The sequence below is a fragment of the Sus scrofa genome, chromosome 14 (genome assembly GCF_054392235.1).
Source record: "Sus scrofa isolate SSC_HxYL_T2T_F1_AM1 chromosome 14, Sscrofa_HxYL_maternal_Yorkshire_Landrace_v2.0, whole genome shotgun sequence".
In the NCBI taxonomy this organism is placed as follows: domain Eukaryota; kingdom Metazoa; phylum Chordata; class Mammalia; order Artiodactyla; family Suidae; genus Sus; species Sus scrofa.
In genome coordinates this window covers 78,134,349-78,157,632 of record NC_139396.1, presented here as the reverse complement: position 1 = coordinate 78,157,632, position 23,284 = coordinate 78,134,349, and the positions used below count along the sequence as shown (strand labels likewise).

The 23,284-nt window shown below is 42.0% G+C and overlaps 1 protein-coding gene and 1 non-coding gene across 3 annotated transcripts; both read right to left on the bottom strand.

Annotated features, from left to right (window-relative positions):
• Positions 1–1,401: 1,401 nt before the first annotated feature.
• RBM34 (RNA binding motif protein 34) lies at positions 1,402–21,782 on the bottom strand. Of its 2 annotated transcripts, none has more exons than XR_014827900.1 (11): positions 21,682–21,782; positions 21,397–21,571; positions 21,061–21,197; positions 14,564–14,783; positions 12,678–12,737; positions 8,943–8,986; positions 6,911–6,994; positions 6,700–6,789; positions 4,094–4,133; positions 3,753–3,871; positions 1,402–1,741 (listed from the first exon to the last, which is right to left on the bottom strand). XR_014827900.1 is itself a non-coding variant. In XM_005670960.4 (11 exons), the coding sequence occupies exons 1-11, from the start codon at positions 21,732–21,734 to the stop codon at positions 1,463–1,465; spliced, it is 1,275 nt and encodes a 424-aa protein (XP_005671017.1). In that variant the 5' UTR covers positions 21,735–21,782; the 3' UTR covers positions 1,402–1,462. The 2 variants fall into 2 exon arrangements, 1 of the variants encoding a protein (XP_005671017.1); XM_005670960.4 differs by having other exon boundaries at positions 6,700–6,763.
• Positions 5,945–6,075, bottom strand: LOC146396797 (small nucleolar RNA SNORA18). Its single transcript, XR_014828610.1, has one exon. It is a non-coding gene; the product is annotated as a small nucleolar RNA SNORA18 (small nucleolar RNA).
• Positions 21,783–23,284: the final 1,502 nt, after the last annotated feature.

Below are 23,284 nucleotides of genomic sequence, written 5' to 3'. Positions count from 1 at the left end.
AAAAAAAAAAAGTTTTTAATAAAAAAAAAACACTAAAAATCTGTTTTATGGCCACTTTACCAAGGACTTCAATAACCATTCTAATCACCAGTTAAGAATAAGAAATTGGAGTTCCTGTCATGGCTCAGTGTTTAATAAATCAGACTAGGAACCATGAGGCTGCAGGTTTGATTCCTGGCCTCGCTCAGTGGGTTAATGATCCGGCGTTGCCATGAGCTGTGGTACAGGTCGCAGACGTGGCTTTGATCTGGCATTGCTGTGGCTGTGGCGTAGGCCGGCAGCTACAGCTTCGATTAGACCCCTAGCCTGGGAACCTCCATATGCCGAGGGTGGGGCCCTAGAAAAAAAACAAAAAACAAAAAACGAGAATAAGAAGTTAAAGCAACATTTGATATAAAATCCCTGTTGGTTAGTTGTTAGGTTGATGAAATCAAATTAAAACCCAGAACTCTATTTATTCCAACTGTAAGAGAAAGGATGAAAAAGGAATGGCTATTATATAACAGCCCTCAAAATCTTACTTTTTAGGAATTATGATTTGACCTTAGATCAATCAGTATTCCCAATTATTTAGATGATTTGTCTAGGTATAATCAATATTAAGTTGGTTTTATTTTTCTTTAAATTTACTCACTTTTATTTTTAATGTTTTGGGAGTTCCCATCATGGCGCAGTGGTTAACAAATCCAACTAGGAACCATGAGTTTTCAGGTTCGATCCTTCCCCCCGCTCAGTGGGTTAAGGATATGGTGTTGCTGTGAGCTGTGGTGTAGGTCACAGACGAGGCTTGGATCTGGTGTTGCTGTGGCTGTGGTGTAGGCTGGCGGCTATAGCTCTGATTAGACCCCTAGCCTGGGAGCCTCCATATGCCATGGGTGTGGCCCAAGTAAAGAACAAAACAAAACAAAACAAAACAAAATTAAAAGTATTTTCAATTTTTTTTTTTTTTTTGGCTGCCCCACAGCATATGGAGTTCCTGGGCCAGGGACCACATCTGAGCCACAGTTGGGACCTAAGCCCCAGGTGCAACAATGATGGATCCTTAACCCGCTGTGCCTGGCAGGGGATTGAACCTGCATCCCAGTGCTCCCAAGACACTGCGGATCTGCTGCGCCACAGTGGGAACTGCTCTTTTAAATTTAGTCTCATCCCAGGTAATTCTTAAAATAACTGTCTGGTGTTAATTATATATTTCTAACATGCTAAAATAATGCACAATCATTAACATTCTAAATGTTCACCTTGAATCTAAATCTCTCATACCATCAGCAGTATTTCACGATGACTAACCTGCCCACATCTTAAACAAATTCTTCAAAGGTACTATTAACAATGTGAATAACTGAAAAAGTGTCCATGTTGCCTACACACCATGCATAAAAAACCCTGAAATGTGATACATTGATTTATCCACACTTTTTTATTATCCAATAGTCAGTGGAAAAAAAAAAGCTTCACATTGCTACTTCTGATTTTTCTGTCTCTTAAATCGTCCACTTTTCTTCTGTCCTTTCTTTTTCTTCTTAATAAGAACAGCTTTTTCTCCAACATATAAACTTTTAGAACGTTGCACATTTTTTGAAGGAAAATTAAGTCCATCCTTAGATTTATTGACATTCTTCAAACCAGGATTTGAATTTTGTTTTAATTTTTCTTTATGAATGGAACGCATGACTCTCAGTTTTCTTCCCATCAGTTCAGAATTATTTAATTTCAGAGCAAGATGAACAGCATCTGTATTCTGCAATAAAAATCAATATATTAAATTTTCACCAGAAAGGCATCTGCAAAGAACTAGTAAAATTGCATATTGCAACTTTCATGGATTAGAACAACTTTCAAGGCTGCATATAGAAACCCCTCTCATTTCCACAGCCAAGAAGCCCAATCCCAAGTATTTAGCACGTGTGCTTGCAGGGTTTTTTTTGTGGAGGGGGGTGCTGCACCCACGGCATACAGAAGTTCCCAGGCCAGGGATGAAACCCACACCACAGCAACCACCAAAGCCACTGCTGTGACAATACCATATCCTTAACCTGCTAGACCACCAGAGAACTCCTGTGCTTGTAGTTTTAATCATGCTCATCAGTTTTTCCTCAGGACAGCATTCAAGCTGCCTTGCCAAATAATCAGATAAGCCACAAGAGGCTTCGTTTTTCTCAATGTAAAGGGAAGTTTCAACTAAAGAGACTAGTCTTGTGCAATCTTTCAAACAATGAACTGCCTCCTCACAGGCATTTCCTGCAAAAGCCCCTGCTATATTAGTTAATTCGAGAGCATGGAACTCTACTACATTTCTTGCGATGTTGGGCTAGGTGCCTTATAGGGTTCTATTTAGATCCAAAATTCTATTATTCTTTATTCTAATGATGAACCACTAAAATGCTAACAGCCTGAATATTCATGACATGTTTGTTAAAGGATTTGATAAACTTCAAAAGTCAGAAGAAAGAGAGCAGAGAAAACAGTCAAAGGCAGTAATATAATTACAGTAAGGATGAAAGCATCAGGCTGTGACCCCTTTTTCAAAAGCCATCTGGTAATTCATACCAAGAGCCTTAAATTATGACCACATAGTAATAACCCACGGGGGAGCTTTACGGAAGAAGTAATCAAAAAATCTAGGCGAACATTTGTAGGAAGAAACATAACCACTCCAATTTCATTATTACAGGGAAAAAGGGAATGCTGCAAATGTGCAACATTTGGGAAACATTTGGGAAAAGACGATATAAATTATGTTACATTGCTCTGTGGAAAATGCTTCATTACAGAAAACAACATAAAGCAGATTGCAGAATTTCAAGTTCACAAATAAGCTCAACTAGGAGTTCCCATCGTGGCTCAGGGGTTAACGAGCCCAACTAGTATCCATGAGGACTCGGGTTCGATCAGGGTTGGGCATCAGGCATTGCCTCGAGCTGTGGTGTATGTCACAGATGTGCCTTAGTCTGGCGTTGCTGTGGCTGTAGTGTAGGCCAGCAGCTATAGCTCTAATTAGGCCCCTACCCTGGGAACCTCTATATGCCTTGGGTGCCCCCCGCCAAAAAAAACCCAAAGAAACAAAACATTTAAGTTCAACTATAAGAAAGGCAGCCTAGGTAAAATCTGAAAGGAAATGCATCAATGGGTTGTGTGGGAAGAAAAACCTCAGTGGCATCAGGTAGTATGTGTATCCCGATAATGTTAGGCATGAGACACTGATTAACACTTAGTGAATTCAATTTTGTACAGAGACTGAGTGAACAGTCAATTCTTTTCTCCATTTTGTAGAGGTGGAGATTCAGAGATTTTTTTTTTTCCTCTTTCTTGGCCGCTCCACAGTATATGGAGTTCCCAGTCAGGGATCGGATCTGAGCCACAGCTTGACTATACTGCAGCTGTGGCAGCGCCAGATCCTTAACCCACTGTGCCGGGCCAGGGATTGAACCTGCCCTGTTCGATCCTGGCCCTGTAAAGATGCCACTGATCCAGCTGCGCCACAGCAGGGACTCCGAGATTCAGATATTTCATGCCTTTAATACCCAGTATCTAAAACATTCTTTAATAACAATATGGAGAAAGAGAGAATTAGAACATTCTGGTTGGATGCAGTTACAGGTATGGTACTCTATTTTGGCAGGTTATGAATTCAGTTGCCTTAGGGTGGAATTTGAGGGCAACAGTGATAGTTACATCTGCAAAACAGGACAGAACTGACAGCCTCTCCCAGCATATTTCAAAGGACAGTGACGATGCATTCACCTCCGTACCTCAAAGAGCACGTAGCCAAACCCTCTGCCAACTCCTGTCACTGGATCTCGCACGATCCTTACAGCCACAACGCTCCCACAGTCCAGAAAGTGTTTCTCAACAGCAGATTCTTCAACTTCTAGAAGCAAATTCAACCAAAGTGGAGGTGAGGACTTGGCATCACCTTAGAAAGCTGGAGACGTCTGATAACACAGCAAGGGTAGCACAACCTCGTGATATTAGTCAAGTGACACACTACGTTTTTTCAGGTTAGAGTTAAGGCAAAACATTAGGTTCCTACTCCGATGTTATGTGCATTACTTTAACGACAAACATTGGTACTTTGTTTTGACAAACTTACTGTATGGGAGATTCCCCACGAACACTGATCTCTTGTCCCTCTGAAACACAAATTAAATTAAAAAAATTAAACAAGCCAAATTAATAAAAATCACTATGGAACAGAAAATAGAGGTCATCCTAAAGTCACACCTTCTCTCATTCCAAGTATTTGACTGGTCTCTGTCCTGATTTCACCACACACTAAGCCCGTTTGACTCCATTTCTTCCATCCTCTCAATGGAATGGGAGTGAGCCCAGGGGGTTGTGGTTTTTGGCTCACAGCTGGCACAGACATGTGGCAGTGCTCAAGAAATGCATGCTAGGGGTTCCCATCATGGTGCAGCAGAAATGAATCCAACTACTATCCATGAGGATGCCGGTTCAATCCCTGGCCTTGGTCAATGGGTCAGGAACCCAGCATTGCATGAGCTGTGCCGTAGGTCACAGACGCAGCTTGGATCCCACGTTGCTATGGCTGTGGCATAGGGCAGCAGCTGCAGCTCCAATTTGACCCCTAGCCTGGGAACTTCCATATGCTGTGGGGTTCGGACCCAAAAAGCAAAAAAAAAAAAAAAAAAAAAAAAAGAAAAAGCTATACTGGGGGTGGGCAAACTTTTTCTGTAAAAGGCCAGAAAGCAAATACTTTAGGCTTTGTGGGCCATATGGTCTCTGTGGTACCTATCTGCTTCTGCTGTGACAGCACAGTAACACGTAACTAATGGGTGCAGTTGGGTGGCGATAAGACTTTAGTGATAGAAGCAAGCAGCAAACAGATTTGGCTCTCAGGCCAGTCTGCTGACCCTGTGCAAGCCCCACGTCAAAGCCAGGGCTGTCTGCCAGGCCCTGGTTAACTAGTTGCCTGGAAACCAACAGCTATGCACTTGGTTTCAGTAGTGAGCTCCTACAACTCATACCTTTTCCTGCTTCTCCAACAGCAGCTCTTACTGCAGCCCTGCCTCACCCCCTACCCACTAATAACTCTTTCAAGCTCATGCCAACACTCTGGCAAATCAGACTCTGGTCTCCACCACGTATTTGGTTCAAAGTTCTTTGTCAGGATAACATGACTCACCTTGCAAGACTGGAAGAACCCCTGTTCTCTCAGAAACCCTCTGTCCCTTCTTGCTGGCAACCCCAAGTCAAGTGCCCCATTCCTGAGCTGACAAAGTATCCTGTGCTTAACATAGAACAGTGCCAGGACCAGCCCATCTGCTCATGTTTATCTTTACACCGAGAGCTCCTAGGGAACTGAGACTATGTCTCATCACTAACTGCCTGACACTGAGTAGGGACTCAGAAACTGCTGAATAAATAATTTAACTTGGTTATTACATTATTTTCTTTTTAGGGCTGCACCTGCGGCATATGGAAGTTCCCAGGCTAGGGGTAGAATCAGAGCTGCAGCTGCTGGCCTGTGCCACAGCCACAGCAACACTGGATCTGAGCCACCTCTGTGACCTACACCACAGCTTGTGGCAACACCAGATCCTTAACCCACTGATCAAGGCCAGGGATTGAACCCGCATCCTCATGGATCCTAGTCAAGTTTGTTAACCGCTTCATGGATCCTAGTGGGGTTCGTTAACTGCTGAGTCACGAAGATAACTCCTAGTTGTGCTTCTTTGATGTCAAAATTCCTGATCTATAATCCTAGGATCAATTTTACTCAAGCAGTTCATTTTAGGTAGGGTCATGTTTAGGGTCATGAGAGATGGATCTGCCTGGTTCTGAATTTTAGACACCCTCTAAATATGCATTAAGTTCAAATCATATTCACTCTTAAACTTATCACACCCTAGAACAGTATAGATCCTTGGGATATGCCAATACCTAAGACAAAAAAGCCTTCCCTGTTAGGTTTTTTTTAAGCAGCTGTCTTGTAGCTCTTCTCCACAGATCCAACATGTAATTGTAAGAGTAAAGGAAACCACATAGTTATTCTATGAGGCATTTCCAATGATGTAGGCTTACAGAAAAAGCCCCATCGGGATAGATCTCAACTCCCACTTTTATTATTCCTTGGCCGTGCCCGTAGCATGTGGAAGTTCCCAGGCTAAGGAATGAACCGGCACTATAGCTGACCCGAGGTGATGCAGTGACAATGCTGGATCCTTAACCCGCCGAGCCACAAGAGACCTCCCAGATGATCTCTAATGTACTTCAGGCCTTACTTTCTACAATTATGATTATTTGGACTAATATAGGGTGAAAACCACTTTCCCCCCCATTTCCTTCTTCGGCCACCCTGAGGCACATGGAGTTGCTGGGCCAGAGATGAGATCCGAGCAGCAGTTGTGACCTGTGCCGCAGCTGCAGCAACCCCAGATTCTTAATCCACTGCGTTAGGCAGGGAGGGAACCTATGTCCTAGCACTGCAGACTCCGCTGATCCCGCAGTGCCAGAGTAGGAACTCTGGAAACCACATTCTTGATGCTAATGCTGACTTAAACCCTTGGCCACCCTAAGGAATCAACACTGGGACCACAGAAGGCAAAGGCAGTTTCCTCTGTGCCTCCCACATGCTCCCCGCCGACCCCAATTCTCTACTCAGTGCAAGGTCAGAAGAAAACCTTTCTCTCTACACGATTCCAGCTAAGTTTTTTAGACAACTCAATAACAACTTACAGATGAGGTCTCAGATGCAAGATCCACTCTAATACGAAATCCATCTGCAATTTGGGCCCCATTTCTGTTACAAATAGGAAGGGAAAATAGCTGTGAAAAGTGAGCACTGAGTTACTGGGATATTTGCTCTCAAGTGAAACCAAATAATAAAGCATGGACTCAAACACACTTAAAGACAATAATTCTGTTCAAACCTCAGAGATGAAATTACCTTTCCAATGCTTTTGCAGCAGCACTCTCATCCTTAAACACAACGTAAGCATTAATATTTTTCTGATCTGGATGAATTTTACGTCTATGCCAAAAAAAAAAAAAAAAAAAGAAGAAGAAGAAGAAAAAAAAAGACAATGTAAAATTTGTTCATCTCAAAGTCACTCAAATAAATATACTTTTTTTTTCACTCTCAATCAACACATATGACAGGAATACTGGGGGGAGTTTCTATAACCACTATGGAAAATAGTATGGAGGGTCCTCAAAAAACTAAAAATAGGTCTACCATAGATCCAGCAATCCCACTCCTGGGTATCTATCCAGATAAAATCATAATTCAAAAAGATACATGCACCCCAATGTTCACTGCAGCACTATTCACAATAGTCAAGATATGGAAGCAAACTAAATGTCCATTAACAGAGGAATGGATATAGAAGATGTGGTCCATATATATAATGGAATAATACTCAGCCATAAAAAGAAGGAAATAATGCCATTTGTAGCAACATGGATGGACTTAGAAATTATCATACTAAGTGAAGTTAGACAGGGAAAGACTAATTGCTTATCGTATGATATCATTTACATGTGGAATCTAAAAAAAGGAGACAAATGAACTTAATTGCAGAACAAAGACAGACTCACAGACTTTGAAAAATTTATGGCTACCATGGGGACAGATGGGTGGGGGAGGGATGAACTACGAGTTTGGGACACTGAGTTTGCACACTGAGGTATACGGAATAAGTGGCCAACAAGGACCTGTGTATAGCACAGAGAACTGTGCCCAATATTCTATGATAATCTACGTGGGGAAAGAATCTGAAAGAGAATGGATGTGTTTACATGTATAACTGAATCACTTTGTTGTATAGCAGAAATTACTACAGCTTGTCAGTCAACTATACTTCAATAAAACTTAAAAGAATGAATTCCTAGGGAGAGTTTCATCTCTTTTAACCCAGGAGTTCCTGTTGTGGCTCAGTGGTTAGCAAATCCGACTAGGAACCACGAGGTTGCAGGTTTGATCCCTGGCCTTGCTCAGTGGGTTAAGGATCCAGCATTGCCGTGAGCTGTGGTGTAGGCTGCAGACATGGCTCGGATCTTGTGTTGCTGTGGCTCTGGCGTAGGCCAGCGGCTACAGCTCCGATTGGATCCCTAGCCTGGGAACCGCCATATGCCACGGGAACAGCCCAAGAAATGGCAAAAAGACAAAAAAAACCCTGTGCCAGAGCAGGAGGCCCACCTGTGCAACCCCACAATGCTGTAAATTATCACCTCAGTTGCAACTCTATGTCACACACACACATACACAAATGTACTTGAAATTTCTCACAGCACATTTCCTATTCAGTTATTTTTTAATTCTTTCTGTGACTCTACAATTTATGTTAAGGCTTGAAGACAAACATCTGACAAATTTACATTATTACAGATACAAGAAAACAATAAAGCATAATGTTTTCTCCAAATATAAAAACCTATAAGGTTAAGAAAAGATCTTGGTACAAAAAAAAAAAAGAAAAGATCTTGGAGTTCCCACTGTGGCACAATGGGATTGGCAACATCTCTGCAGTGCCAGGATGCAGGTTTGATCCCCAGCCCAGCACAGTGGGTTAAAAGATCTGGCATTGCAGCAGCTGTGGTGTTAAGTTGCAACTGTGACTTGGATCTGATCCCTGGCCAGGAACTCCACATGCCGCAGGGTGGCCAAAAAAAGGGTGGGGGGGGATGATCTCAATTTTAACCAAAATGGAAGAGTTTAAGACTACTCCCTTCCTCCTTTTTTGTTTTTTTTGTTTGTTTGTTTTTGCTTTTTAGGGCCATACTCGTGGCATATGGAGGTTCCCAGGCTAGGGGTCGAATCAGAGCTACAGCTGTTGGCCTATACCACAGCTCACGGCAACACCGGATCCTTAACCCACAGAGCGAGACCAGGGATCAAACCCACAACCTCATGGTTCCTAGTCGGATTCGTTTCTGCTGGGCTGCAACAGTAACTCCCCTTCCTCTAATTATAAACTTACTTTATTGCTGCCAGCTTTTTGGATAAAGTTCCTTCTGCTGGAATCTTTTAAGAGAAAAAAAAAAGGTATTAAAAAAATTCATTATTTGAATTATTTCAAATTAATTATATTTTAACTAATCAAATTCTAAATCTCTAACTATGCTATGTGATTAAAAACATTCTAAGGAAAGACTGAATAAGAAACAACTGTCCTAATGTTACACGAACAGGACCTGGTGGCTCAGGACAGATGTTTCCAATGACAGTGCCATATTCAGATTTAACATGCAGTGACTCTCAATCTAGGCAAAAGCAACAGATGACTCAAAGAGGTCTCTGGTCATGAGGAGACAATGATATTGAAGACACACATGAAACATGTTAGGGAAAATTGTTTCATAAAACGAGCAAGAAAAAAAGTATTTTATATTGTATAGCTATATGAATTTAAATATATCTAAATTTTAAATAATATAAGATGTATTACTTCACCCATATCTATAAGAGTTTATAATATGCCAGTTAGTAAACACGAAAACAAAAACAAAACACCCTTCAGTATCTATAATTGGACAAATAAGAGAATCCCCTTTATCCTCAAGGTCATTTATTTTTGGTCACATATAGTATCTAAGAGCGAAGGGGGCAGGAAGGGAAAGCTTTATGGAGAAGGTGTAAATTCAGGTCATCAACTGTGACTGTCAACAACGTGTGCTAATACACCAGGTACTGGGAACACAAAGGTGAAAAGATTCAGACTCTGCTAGTTCACAGCCCAGGGGTGCCGACAAGCCAATGTCATTTAGGGCAGTTATAATAAACCTCTGGAAAGCTTACCTCTTTCTTAGTCATTTGATAGTTTATATAGTAAAACTAAGAAATTTGAGCTATTCTCATTCTCTTGCTCAAACTAACATACTGTTAAGCTTTCAAAATGTACAATGTGCATCAAAATGTACAAAATGTGCAAATGACTGAGAAAACATTAGGTGTGAGAAATGCCCAGGTGAATAATCAACATGTGAATGCCTGTCATCAAAACACATCAATTGGGTACCTTCTAGAAGCTCTCAAGGACCTGTGTCCTGCTGTTGAAGATATGAATAAGTAAGAATAACAGAAGGCGATAAAACACAGAAAGAATTCAGAGGAAAAAAATACCACTTAATGGTATGAAGTATCAGAAAGGCTTGAATAAGTGACATTTTAACTGCCTAATGAAAAATACATATGATCTTGACATCTTAAAAATGAGACTTTAAGAAGGATTTCCAGAATATATATACAATGAAATATTACTGTAAAAAAAAAAAAGGAAATCTTGCCATTTGCAATAACATGGATGGACACTGAGAATATTACACTAAGTGAAATAAGTCAAAGACAGATGCTGTATGATGTCACTTACATATGGGATTTAAAAAACAAATAAAACTCAGAGATACAGAGGACAGACTGGTGGTTACCAGAGGAGAAAAGACTTGAGAGGGGTGAAGTGGGTAAAGGGGTCACTTGTATGGGGACAGATAGACCGATCATGGTGACTACTTTGTAATGTATGCAAAGACTGAACTGTTATGCTGAACACTTGAAACTAATATAATGTTATATGCCAACTTTACCTCAGTTAAAAAAAAAAAAAAAATGAACTGAGCAAAAGGACAGGGGTGAGAAAGCACAAGCCTACAACTGGCAAAGAGGGCAACTCCCAGGCTGCAGGACAGGCACATGTGGACGAATGCAGGGCCTCAGGGCCACTCTGTGTAGACTGTCAGGCACAGACCTAAGGACACTGGCAACTAGGAAAACAAAAAGCTTTCAGGCAACTCCATACATGTTTGATGTGCAGATGTTGGTGACCCAGGACAAACATGGTATCTGTGATTCCAGATTCTAGTCTGGTGGGGCAGACGAACGGGGTGACATCCACAGAGCAGTGTCATAAAGACTGTCAATGACAAATGGGGGTGCTGTGGGGTGAATCAGGGCAGGCCCCCCAAAGGCAACACCAGGCCGAAATAGAAGTGTGTGTGATGTTCATGGGAACGGAGAGGGAGGGAGGAATTTCGGGCAGGAGTTCCAGGAAGAAGTACTGTAGGTAGATGAAACTGACAGCAGTATGTTGGATGAATTTGAGGCAGACTGAAAGCAGGAACTGTAATAGGCCTCTGCAACTATTCTGACAAGAGGTAGGGGAAACTCAGGTGGAAAGAAAGAAAAAGGAATGACTCATCTTGGGAAGAAACCACGGTTGAAAAATGGGCAGGGATGACAAACAACAGGTTGGGTGGGCTAAGGGAAAGATTCAAGGGTCTGCAGTCTGAGTGGCACTAAATAATACAGAAAATCAGCATGCAGCACAGCCTGGGGAGGGGGGAACTGATGGGCTGAAAATGGGTGCTGGGAGGACATCCAAGTGGATGTGTCAGGCAAGGATCTGATAAGAGGAAATGGAACTCAGAAGGGCAGACAAAATATACATGTGAGAAACAGGAGTTCCCGTTGCGGCTCAGCAGTCACGAACCCGCTAGTAACCATGAGGATGTAGGCTTGATCCCTGGCCTTACTCAGTGGGTTAGGGATCCAGCATTGCCATGAGCCACAGTGCAGACTGCATATGTGGCTTGGATGCCACATTACTGTGGCTGTGGCGTATGGTGGCAGCTGCAGCTTCGATTCAACCCCTAGCCTGGGAACTTCCAAATGCCACGAGTGTGTCCCCCCCACCCCAAAAAAGAAAAAGTTAGAAACGAACACCATGATGAAAATTATGGAGACTGTGTCAAAACCTCAGGAAATGTCTACTTTTAGAGAACTGGGCAGTTTTGCCCTCTGAGGACACTTGGCAATGCCTGGAGATATTTTTGGTTGCTATAACTGGGCAAGGAAGATGTTACCAGCATCTCGAAGGCAGACGGCAAGGACGCTCTCCAACATACTATATTGCGAGGGGCAGCCTCTAACAACAGGGAATTATCCAGTACAAAACGTCAATAGTATCAAGGTTGAGGAACCCATTTTTTTTTTAATTTTTAATTTTTGGCCATGTCCATGGCACGTGGAAGTTCTTGGGCCAGGGATGGAACCCAAGCCACTGAAGTGATAACATGGGATCCTTACCTGCTGAGCTACCAGGGAACTCCTGAGAAACCCCATTTTAGAGAATCACATTGAGAAAGAGCAGTTTGAAACAAGGAAGAAACATTTCCTATATTCTAACACATATTGATTACATTTAAAAAATATATGAATGATGCTTATTCATGCTCTAATTTACATGGCTATAAATGCCTTACAGAGTGCTCAGCTGGTAAAATTAGATACTATTTACTTTCATAAAGTTTTAACATTAAATTAAAAAATACCTTGTCTTTCTACGTCAGAGCATAAGTACTGCTCTGCAGAGTCATGCAACGCCCCCATATGAACATTTATGATTCCAGAAAACTACTCAATAGGTATTAATGTTTCCAGCTACTCAACTGACATAGCAAACAAATGTCACCCATCCACCTTCCAAATTACATTTAATAAGGATATCATTTTACTATGTGAACTCATTAAATTATTTAACAAAGTCCGAGTCAGCAATTGATACTAAGCATGATTCTTCTTTGGGGCTAGATAGAAGCCTCTTCATTCCAAAAGATAAAGCAAGGGTTCTTCCATCTCACTAACGCCAACACATAAGTGTGATTTAAAAGGCACACATTTTAAGATTATGCAATTTTAAGGGGGGGGTGGGGTGACATACCAGAGAACGAAATCGTACAGATTCTATTTGTCCATACTCTTTAAAAAATGACTTCAGTTTCTAAAATAGAAGATAATAATTTTAAAATGTATATATCTTTATCTATATACATACACACATACATACATACACACATTTTAGTCCACTTTCAGAACATGAAATAAGTGCCACAAAAAAATTAAGTTAATCTGATAACCTTTTCCTGCTATGTTTGAAGAATATTTCTGGGGAAGTATGACTATTCAGTTGGAAGACAAAAAAATTTTACTGAAACTTATTTAAAAAGAAAGCAATTCAGGGAGTTCCCATCATGGTGCAGTGGTTAACAAATCCAACTAGGAACCATGAGGTTGTGGGTTCGATCCCTGGCCTTGCTCAGTGGGTTAAGGATCCAGTGTTGCTGTGAGCTGTGGTGTAGGCCGGCAGCTGCAGCTCTAATTAGACCCCTAGCCTGGGAACCTCCATATTTCCATATGCTTCAGTGCAGCCCTAGAAAAGACAAAAAGACAACAACAACAAAAAAGCAATTCAAGTTCATGTTAGTATTCATGAGGTACACATTTTTGTCTTTCACATTTTTATAATCTTTATCACATGTAAACTAAGACTGTATGTTCTATAGATTCTCTCATATTTTCACATTGGCTTATTTAAACCAGACATGGATTTTAAGGATGCTTAAGTCACTATGAGAAATTACCCAGTCGTCTGAAACTAAGACCAATGGACTAAAGAAAAAAATCTGAGGATGATTTTTATATATTATTCTTAGGTCTGGTTCAGGATGTAAAAAATATATATGTTTTACAGTTTGCACAGTAATTTCTATTAGCAATTTTAATTCAAAAATAATTTATTCAATGTGTAAAGCACCACAAACACTCCTGTCATTTGAGTCCTTAAAATCTAATAGGAAGATAAGTAACCAAAACCATGCTACAAAGTAAAATGGATTGTGTTTTATAAAATAGTCAGAAATCAGGAGTTCCTGTTGTGGGGCAGGGAAATGAATCTGACTAGGATCCATGAGGATGCAGGTTCGATCCCTGGCCTCAGTCAGTGGGTTAAGGATCCGCCATTGCCATGAGCTGTGGTGTAGCCACAGATGAGGCTCCCGTTGCTGTGGCTGTGGTGTAGGCCAGCAGCTACAGCTCTGATTCGACCCCTAGCCTGGGAGCCTCCATATGCCATGGGTGCAGCCCTAAAAAAAAAAAAAAAAAGAAAAAAAGAAAAAAAGAAAAAAAAAAATCAAATGGTAGGAGACTAAAGGGCAAAAGCAAAAGGAAGAAAGTTTCTTGTACTGTTTTGTTTTTAAGAAAGTGGAATTTAAATTGTTCTTCAAAAGATGAGCAGGATTTTGACCCAAGGGACTGCCACCAAGGTGACTAACATATGAACACACAGAAAGCAAAGGGTGTGTTTTGGTTTGGTGAACCCCACATAACGGAGGAAGCCTAACACATATTTATTCATTTACACAATAAATATTCATCAAGCCTCTACTATGCACCAGGTACTACTTCAAGGGCTAGGGATAGAGCAGTGAAGAAAAGAAATAAATACCCCTGTGCATGTGGAGTTTCTGTTCTCCACAGAGCATATGGCATAGAGAGTGGCGTACAGCAGAAGATAAGGCTGGAAAAAAACCCACAGGGAGGCCACTGCAATAGTTCAAGTAAGATTTGTGAAAGCCTGAATTAGGGCAGTGACACAGGAATGGAAAGAGTGCAGTCCTAGAACCAATCTACAGAATGTTTTATGTAGACATTTATAAAGAAGTTATACATTAACGACTTGTTATGTACTTATTCAATAAAGTGACAATAAACAGAATTACGCATCATTAATTTCTCAGAATACTTACAACGGACAGACTACACACTCACTTTCTTATTACAGGTGACTGGCAAATTCCCAACAAACACAGTTCTCTCATTCTTTAATCTCTCTTCTTCTTTGTTGGTTTGGATTTTCCTTCTTGGATTTACAACTGTCTGATCTACATCATCAAGTGCTATTGTAACACCAGATTGAGAATTTTTCCTTTTCTGTCCTTGTTTCTGGCGAATTTCTTCTTCTAAATCAGCACTTGCTAAAGCATTTTCTCTTTTTAAGTCAAAAAAAGAGAGAAAAGAGTCATGAAAGTCAGGTCAGCATGTGACAAAGCATGGTGACTAGAAATACTTCCACTTACTTCTGGCTTTCCTCAATATAAACTTAACCATTCACATATATATCTACATGTAAACAGCACTATCAAAAAGTAATTGGGGAGTTCCCGTCGTGGCGCAGTGGTTAGCAAATCCAACTACGAACCATGAGGCTGTGGGTTCGATCCTTGGCCTCACCCAGTGGGTTAAGGATCTGGTGTTGCCATGAGCTGCAGTGTAGGCTGAAGACGTGGCTCAGATCCTGAGTGGCTGTGGTTGTGGCATACGCCGGTGGCTACAGCTTCGACTGGACCTCTAGCTTGGGAACCTCCATATGCTGTGGGTGCAGCCCTAAAAAGACAAATAGACCAAAAAAAAAAAAAGTAACTGGTATCTTTAGGAAACTCAAGAGTTAGAAAAAAAGGTCAATTTTTAAAAATACGTTAAACCTGCCAGGTAATAACAGAGCAACAAAAACTCATCTAAACAGAAATTGGTTCATTTAAAGCTTTTGGAGGCTTAGTTTACATTCTACCAATGCTCAATTTCATTCTCTGCTCTAGAATTCTCAGGTTACTGCTGCAACTCCAGGAAGTCTATAAAGGTTAATATGCTGGAAAAATATTTAACTTTGTAAAAGCAACCTAGCAATAGGAGAAACCAGATTTCCTACTTCGCATTGTTCTGCTGTATTTAAAGGACTGCTTGTCAGAAATAAATTCTGAAATGCCAATATAGAAAGTACTGGTGGAGTTCCCATCGTGGCTCAGCAGAAATGAATCTGATTAGCATCCATGAAGACGCAGGTTCAATTTCTGGCCTCGTTCAGTGGGTTAAGCATCCAGTGTTGCAGTGAGCTGGGTGTAGGTCACAGATCAGGCTCAGATCTGGCATTGTTGTGGCTGTGGTGTAGGCCAGCAGCTACAGCTCCAATTCGACCCCTGGGCTGGGAACCTCCATATGCCATGGGTGCAGGCCTAAAAAAAAAAAAAAAAGAAAAAAAGAAAAAAAAATCAAATGGTAGGAGACTAAAGGGCAAAAGCAAAAAGAAGAAAGTTTCTTGTATTGTACTGTTTCTTGTACTGGGTGCGGCCCTAAAAAGACAGACAGACAGACAGAAAGAAAGGATAGGTGCACAAAGACGAAAAGAGAACTGGACCAAGAACTTAAGGTGTGAGGGGAGAAAATGGACAGTATGAGTCTTAAAACTATCTATTCTTTCATTCAATAAATATTTACCATTCAGTTTCTACTCAGTTCTAGCCTCTGGGGATACAAAGATAGATACTGTTAAAAGCCTTCCAACAGTGTAGTCTCTGAAGAGATAGGCAAGGCTTACCATAAAATAGTAACATTTATAATACATGCATGGTATAGAAACATAAAAGAAACAAGAAAGGCTCTCAGAGGAAGAAAGGCAGTATATGGCACATGGTCAGTCCTCAGTAATTGTTGACCAGGATCACCCCTCTACTAAACCCGAAGCTCCACTAAGGACAGGGTCCACAGCCAAGAGGTTCACTATGGTATGTAAAGTACCTAGCAGGATTGAAAGGAAATGAGACTGTACAGTAAGGTGGGAATCAGGTCAAGAAGGACCGTGCCTGTTTTGCCAAAGCGCTTAGACTTTGTGTTCTTTTTATGGCTGCCCTTGTGGTACATGGAAGTTCCCAGGCTAGGGGTTGAATGGGAGACGCAGCTGCCGGCCTACATCACAACGACAGCAACACAGGATTCGAGCAGTGTCTGTGACCTACATCATAGCTCATGGCAAAGCCAGCTCCTTAACCCACTGAGTGAGGCCAGGAATCAAACCAGCATCCTCATGGATACTAGTTGGATTCTTAATCCAGTGAGTCACAACAGAAACTCCTTCTTTCATTGGCTGCACCCACAACACATGGAAGTTTCCTGGGCCAGAGACTGAATCTAAGCCACAGCTGAGCCCTACGCCACAGCTGCAGTCAACACTGGATCCTTTAACCCACTGGGCTGGGCTGGGGATCAAATCCCTGCCTCTGCAGTTGGATTCTTAACCCACTGCATCATAGCAGGAACTCCTTTTTTTTTTTTTTTTTTTTTTTTAATCGAATAGTGCTTAGATTTTTATCCCACAGAAGATGGGAAGCCCCTGAAAATTCTGAGAGTGCCTAAAGAAGGTCACGTGGGCGGCAGAGCAAAAGATACTTATGAAAGGGACAAGACTGGATAGGGAAGACCAGTAAGTAGACAGTTGCAACTGCAAGGATCTCAGAAGACAACCTACTAACCAGAGCAAGGGAGAGGTGGAAAGGGGAAGCAGATTAAAGAGAGAATGAAAAGAGAGCATCATCAGGACTTGCCAATGATTAGATATGCAGGGGAAACAGTGAGTCTAAGATGACTCCAGTCACAGGCTCAGGCAACTGGAAGGCTGATAGTACCATTCATGCAGAGGATCAGGTCTGGTGAGGACAATGAGCTCAGTTTGAAGCATCCCAAATTTGTCATGTATATGAATATATAAGTGCAGATGCCATCAGACAAACAGATATACAAGTCTGGAGACCAGAAGAGAGATCAGAGTGTTGGAGTCACAGGGACACCCCAGAATGAAGGGTGCAAAAAAAAAAACGCCATGAGAATATGACCAAGAACAGAATCCTGAGGGAAATCAACAATTAAGGAGTGATCAGAAGGAAAGGTGCAAGAGGAGAATTGGAAGAGACTAAGAATCTAATAGCTTCGAGAAGAAAAGCACCCATGTGAAATGTAACAGAGAGAACTCATACACAAAGGCTACACTGTATGCCATGTACTAGATATGGCATGTAGGTCAGGATAGTTTCCCTAAGCACTGTTTCAGAAGTTTTTTTTTTTTGTCTTTTTGCCTTTTCTTGAACTGCTCCTGCGGCATATGGAGGTTCCCAGGCTAGGGGTCTAATCGGAGCTGTAGCCACTGGCCTACACCAGAGCCACAGCAACACAGGATCAGAGCCTCGTCTGCAACCTACATCACAGCTCACTGCAACGCCGGATCCTTTAACCCACTGAGCAAGGCCAGGGATCGAACGTCATGGTTCCTAGTCGGATTCGATAACCACTGAGCCACGACGGGAACTCCTGTTTCAGAAGTTTGATCAGATCAAGTAGAAACAGACATAACAAGGCAAAAGATTCTCTGACATCAATCATATAAATGTTTTCTTAGGTCACCCAAGGCAATAGAAATAAAAACAAAAATAAACCAATGGGACCTAATTAAGCTTAAAAGCTTTTGCACAGCAAAGGAAACCATTATTAAAAAAAAAAAAAAAAAAAAAAAAAGGAGTTCCCATCGTGGCGCAGTGGTTAACGAATCCGACTAGGAACCATGAGGTTGCGGGTTCAGTCCCTGCCCTTGCTCAGTGGGTTAACGATCCGGCGTTGCCGTGAGCTGTGGTGTAGGTTGCAGACGCGGCTCGGATCCCGCGTTGCTGTGGCTCTGGCGTAGGCTGGTGGCTACAGCTCCGATTCGACCCCTAGCCTGGGAACCTCCATATGCCGAGGGAGCGGCCCAAGAAAAAGCAACAACAACAACAACAAAACAACAACAAAAAAGACAAAAAGGCAAAAAAAAAAAAAAAAAAAAAAAAAAAAAAAAAAAAAAGGACAACCTACTATGGGAGAAAATAAATAGTTTCAAACGATGCAACTGACAAGGGCAGGTATCACCTCCAAAATATACAAACAACTCACACAACTCAACAGCAAAAAAAACAAACAACTCAATTGAAAAATGGGCAGGAGACCTAAACAGACATTCCTCCAAAGAAGATATATGGAGGGCCAACAGGCACATGAAAAAATGCTCAACATTGCAATAATTATTAGAGAAATGCAAACCAAAAATACAATGAGGTACCATTTCACACCAGTCAGAATGGCCATCATTGGTAAGTCTACAAATAACAACTGCTGGAGAGGGTGTGGAGAAAAGGGAACCCTCCTACCTTGGTGGGAATGTAGACTGGTACAACCACTATGGAAATGAGTATGGAAGTATCTCAGAAAACTAAATATAGAACTACCATATGACCCAGCAATCCCACTCCTGGGCATATATCCAGACAGAACTTTCATTGAAAAAGGTACATGTACCCCTATGTTCATTGCAGCACTATTCGCAATAGCCAAGACATGGAAACAACCTAAATGTCCAATGAGAGATGAATGGATAAGAAGGTGTGGTACATAAACACAATGGAATACTATTGAGCCACAAAAAATAATAATGTCATTTGCAGCAACATGGATGGAACTAGAGACTCACATACTAAGTGAAGAAAGTCAGAAAGAGAAACACAAATGCCATATGACATCACTTATACCTGGAATCTAATATGTGGCACAAATGAACCTTTCCAGAGAAAAGAAACAAACTCATGGACATGGAGAACAGACTGGTGGTTGCCAAGAGGGACGGAGTGGGAGGGACTGGGAGCTTGGGGTTTGTAGATGCAAACGATTGCACCTGCAGTAAATAAGCAATGAGATCCTGCAAAAAGTGTGTGTGTGTGTGTGTGTGTAACTGTGTCACTTTGCTGTACAGCAGAAAATGACAGACCATTGTAAATCAATTATAATAAAATTTTAGGAAAAAAAAACCAAACACAACAAACAACCAGAATGCAAGTAAACGCAAGGAAGAGAAAAATTGATCAAAAAAGGAAGCGAGCATCAAGCATAGACACTACTGTGAACAGTGTTTTGTTCTGTTGAATTTCCTTTTTTTTTTTTTTTTTCCTCTTTTTCAGGGCCACACCACCCACAGCATATGGAATTTCTCAGGATAGAAGCTGAATCAGAGCTGTATCTGCCAGCCTACACCACTGCCACAGCAGCTCAGGATCCAAGCCTCATCTGTGACTGACTACAGTTCAAGGCAACACCAGATCCCTAACCCACTGAGTGAGGCCAGGGATCGAACCCACATCCTCATGGATACTAGTCCAGTTCATTAATGCTGAGCCACGACGGGAACTCCGAATTTCTTTTTTAAAGGTGAGAATCTTGAGGAGTTCCTTGGTGGTTTAAGTGGGTCAAGGATTCCATGTTGTGGCTTGGGTCACTGCTGTAGCGCCGAGGGCTCGATTCCTGGCCCGGGAACTTCCACATGCCATGCTACAGGTGTAGCCTAAATAAATAAATTAATTAATTAATTAAAGATGAAAATCCTGGGCAGACAGATCAAATATACAAAAGAAACAAATATATATCCATGGATATGGATATACATATATATATATATCTATATCTGAGGGCATAATCCCTAGAGTCAGAAGAGGTATGTGGTATATACAAACAGCACAGGAGACTAATCTTGGATGAGGAGGAAGACATCCTTTTCTGAAAGGAAATTGAGGATGTGCACAGCTGCATTAACTAAGAGGATCAAAAATAGTAGTTTGCAACTATTAGGGGTTAATAGGAAACAAGATCACCTGCCAAGAGAGAGCAGAAATATAAGGGGCTTGAAGAGCAGTGGCCAGATAGACTGAAGAAAGTTAACTAGGAACCTGTAATGGTACTGCTATTTGGATCTCAATTTAAATAAACTGTTAAAAAAAAAAAAAGTTAAGCTAAAAGGGGAAATTTAATCTTTGATTAAGTTTAAGAAAATCAAACTCATTTTTTATATACATGCTGAAATGTTCACAGATGAAACATAAGTCTTAGGTTTGCTTCCAAATAATGAAGGGGATATAAAAAGGGTAAAGAAAAAACAAGATTGGGCAAATATTAACTGCTGATGCTGGGTACATGAGGTTGTTTATCCTTTTCAACTTTTCTTTTTTTTTTTTTTTTTCCTTTTAGGGCCGTACCCACAGCATACAGAAGTTCACAGGCTAGGGCTCTAATCCCAGCGGTAGCCGCCGGCCTACGCCACAGCCACAGCCACGCCAGATCCGAGCCGTGCCTGCGACCTACACCACAGCTCACAGCAACGCCGGATCCTTAACTCACTGAGCAAGGCCAGGGATTGAACCCTCAACCTCATAGTTCCTAGTTAGATTCGTTAACCACTGCGCCACAACAGGAACTCCTGGGAACTCCCTCCTTTTCAACTTTTAAATATGTATGAGACTTTTTATAATAGAAAAAAATTTAAATTAGAACTATGAAGTGACCAAAAAAAATGAATATTGCAGGTGTAAGAATCTCAGTATCTTCACCATCTAATTTCTTTAGCATCAACTAAGAATTTTACCAACCTGTTTGCCAACTTTTTGTCTGCATCAGAAAGTTTCTTCTTCACTTTCACTGTTTTTGCAGGTTCTTGTAAAAGTGGTCTTTGAATTTGGGATGAACGTGCTTCCTCCTCATCCTGTTTCCTTTTTTTGGTGGTCTCCTTTCAAAAGGTTGAAGTTACGTTTCAGACCTCATCCTTTAATAATTCAGTGGTCTTTCTAAATCAGTATTTTTTTTCTCTCCCACAATAAAAGGTTACTTAATTCTCTCTTCCCCATTTTAGAAAGCATGCTCAGTAAGGTAGCTGCTTGCTTTAAAGTTGTTCTAATGGCCTTTCCGAGTGGAACCCAGTGACTTACTTTAGGCAGAGGCACGTACAGGGGTTGAAGCTGAGGCTCCAAAGAGCTGAAGAGGGAAGCCAGCCGGCCGGCGCTGCCTCCGGAGGGCCTCTTGCCTTGGGATAAACTGTTGGCGACTTGTCCAATCAGATAGCCTCCGGCCAGATTCCCACGACTGCCGCCGTCCACGTTCTCTCTAGACACGGACGCCAGAGACTCAGCGACCCTACGCCACGCCCCACTGCCTCGCGCCCCGACTCCCGAACGCACGCTCCTGCCTAGGCAGACTAGCCACGCGCCACTCACCCCTCCTGCGCGCTCTGCTTTTTCTTCCGCTTGTTCTTCCCTTCCGGCGCCATTCTTACCCGAAAGCTCCCAGACCGCTGCAACAGGCTAGGCCGCACTTCCGGGTCCCTGCCCCTGCGCACTTGGAGCCACGCCCCTTCCGCCCCGGAGTCTCTGTGCGGGCGCTGGGGCGGAGACAGTGGGTGAGGGGGCGGAGATAATGCGTGGGGGCGGAGATAGCGGGAGGACTGGGGCGTGGCTTCTGCCTAACCCTAACTCAAGGGTTAGGGTTAGGGTAGTTTGTACCTCGCTGATTGAGGGGGACCTAGTCTTAGGAGGTTAGGAAGACTTCCCAGAGTAGTTGGGGCTTGAAGTATGACAATCATTCATGTTGGGAGTGGGGTGTCAACCCAAGCCGAGGGAGAAAACATGAAAAATCTGAGTTAAGAGGAGGGAGAGAAGTTTGTCAGGAAATGAGGTTACAGCGAAGTATGTCACACACCATCAACTGGTGAATCCACGTGAAGATACATGGGACTCCTTCATACTACTCTTGCAGCCCTTCTAAAATTTGACATGATTTTGGAGTTTCGGTTGTGGCTCAGAAGATTAAGAATCAGACTAGTATCCATGAGGATGCAGGTTTGATCCCTGGCCTTGCTCAGTGAGTTAAGGATCCATCATTACTCTGAGCTGTAGTGTAGGTTGCAGATGCGGTTCAGATCCGCCTTGCTATGGCAGTAGGCCGGCAGCTGCAGCTCGGAGTTGACCCCTAGCCTGGGAACTTACGTATGCCTCAGGTTCGGCCCTGAGGGTCAAAATAAATGAATAAATAAATTTTGACATTATTTCAAATAAAGTTAAAAACAAATCTTCGGAGAGCACAGCTCTAACTGCTCTGTGCTTATTTTACCTAGAAAAGAAGATGGATGGCTTTTAAAACTGTTTTTTCAGCCTATCTTCCCAGACTCTTCTCCCTCCAAGGCCCCAAAGCCTGCCTTTACCAGTCTCGTTGTTCCTTCACCTTGCCATTCCTTCTTATTCTTGCTATTCTTTTCCCCCACAATCATCCTCCTCTTTACCCCTCGTTTTCACCTGCAAAACTGTACCCATCCTTCAAGGCCCAGCTCACAGGAAAATTTCTCTTTTTAACACTAGAGCTGTAATGGTCTCTCTAGATGTAAATGGATGTCTAATTCATCCTGTATTCTGTATCCCTATTCACCGTACTTAGCGAATATGTGGTAAATTGACTTTTTTGGCTGCACCCCAGGGCACCTGGAAGTTCCTGTGCCAGGGATTGAACTCTTGCCACAGCACCTACCAGAGCCAATAGCAGTGATGCCGGATTCTTAACCTACTGAGCCCAAGAATACTCCCAACTCTGACTTTTAAGTAAAAAAGGTAAATATTAGATTTTCATTAGATAAATCATTGAGTAGTTTTGGTGGTAAGATAGGATTTGACTTTGAATCCTTGGGAGCAGACTTGTTATTTTTGGAGAGCTGCTTAACAGAAGTCACTGGGAATATATGTGACATTTTAGGGTCCACATCAGACACCGTGATGAGGAAAAAAAAAAAAAAAAAAAAGAAGCAGTTTATTCAATTGCTTGGCCCTGGGT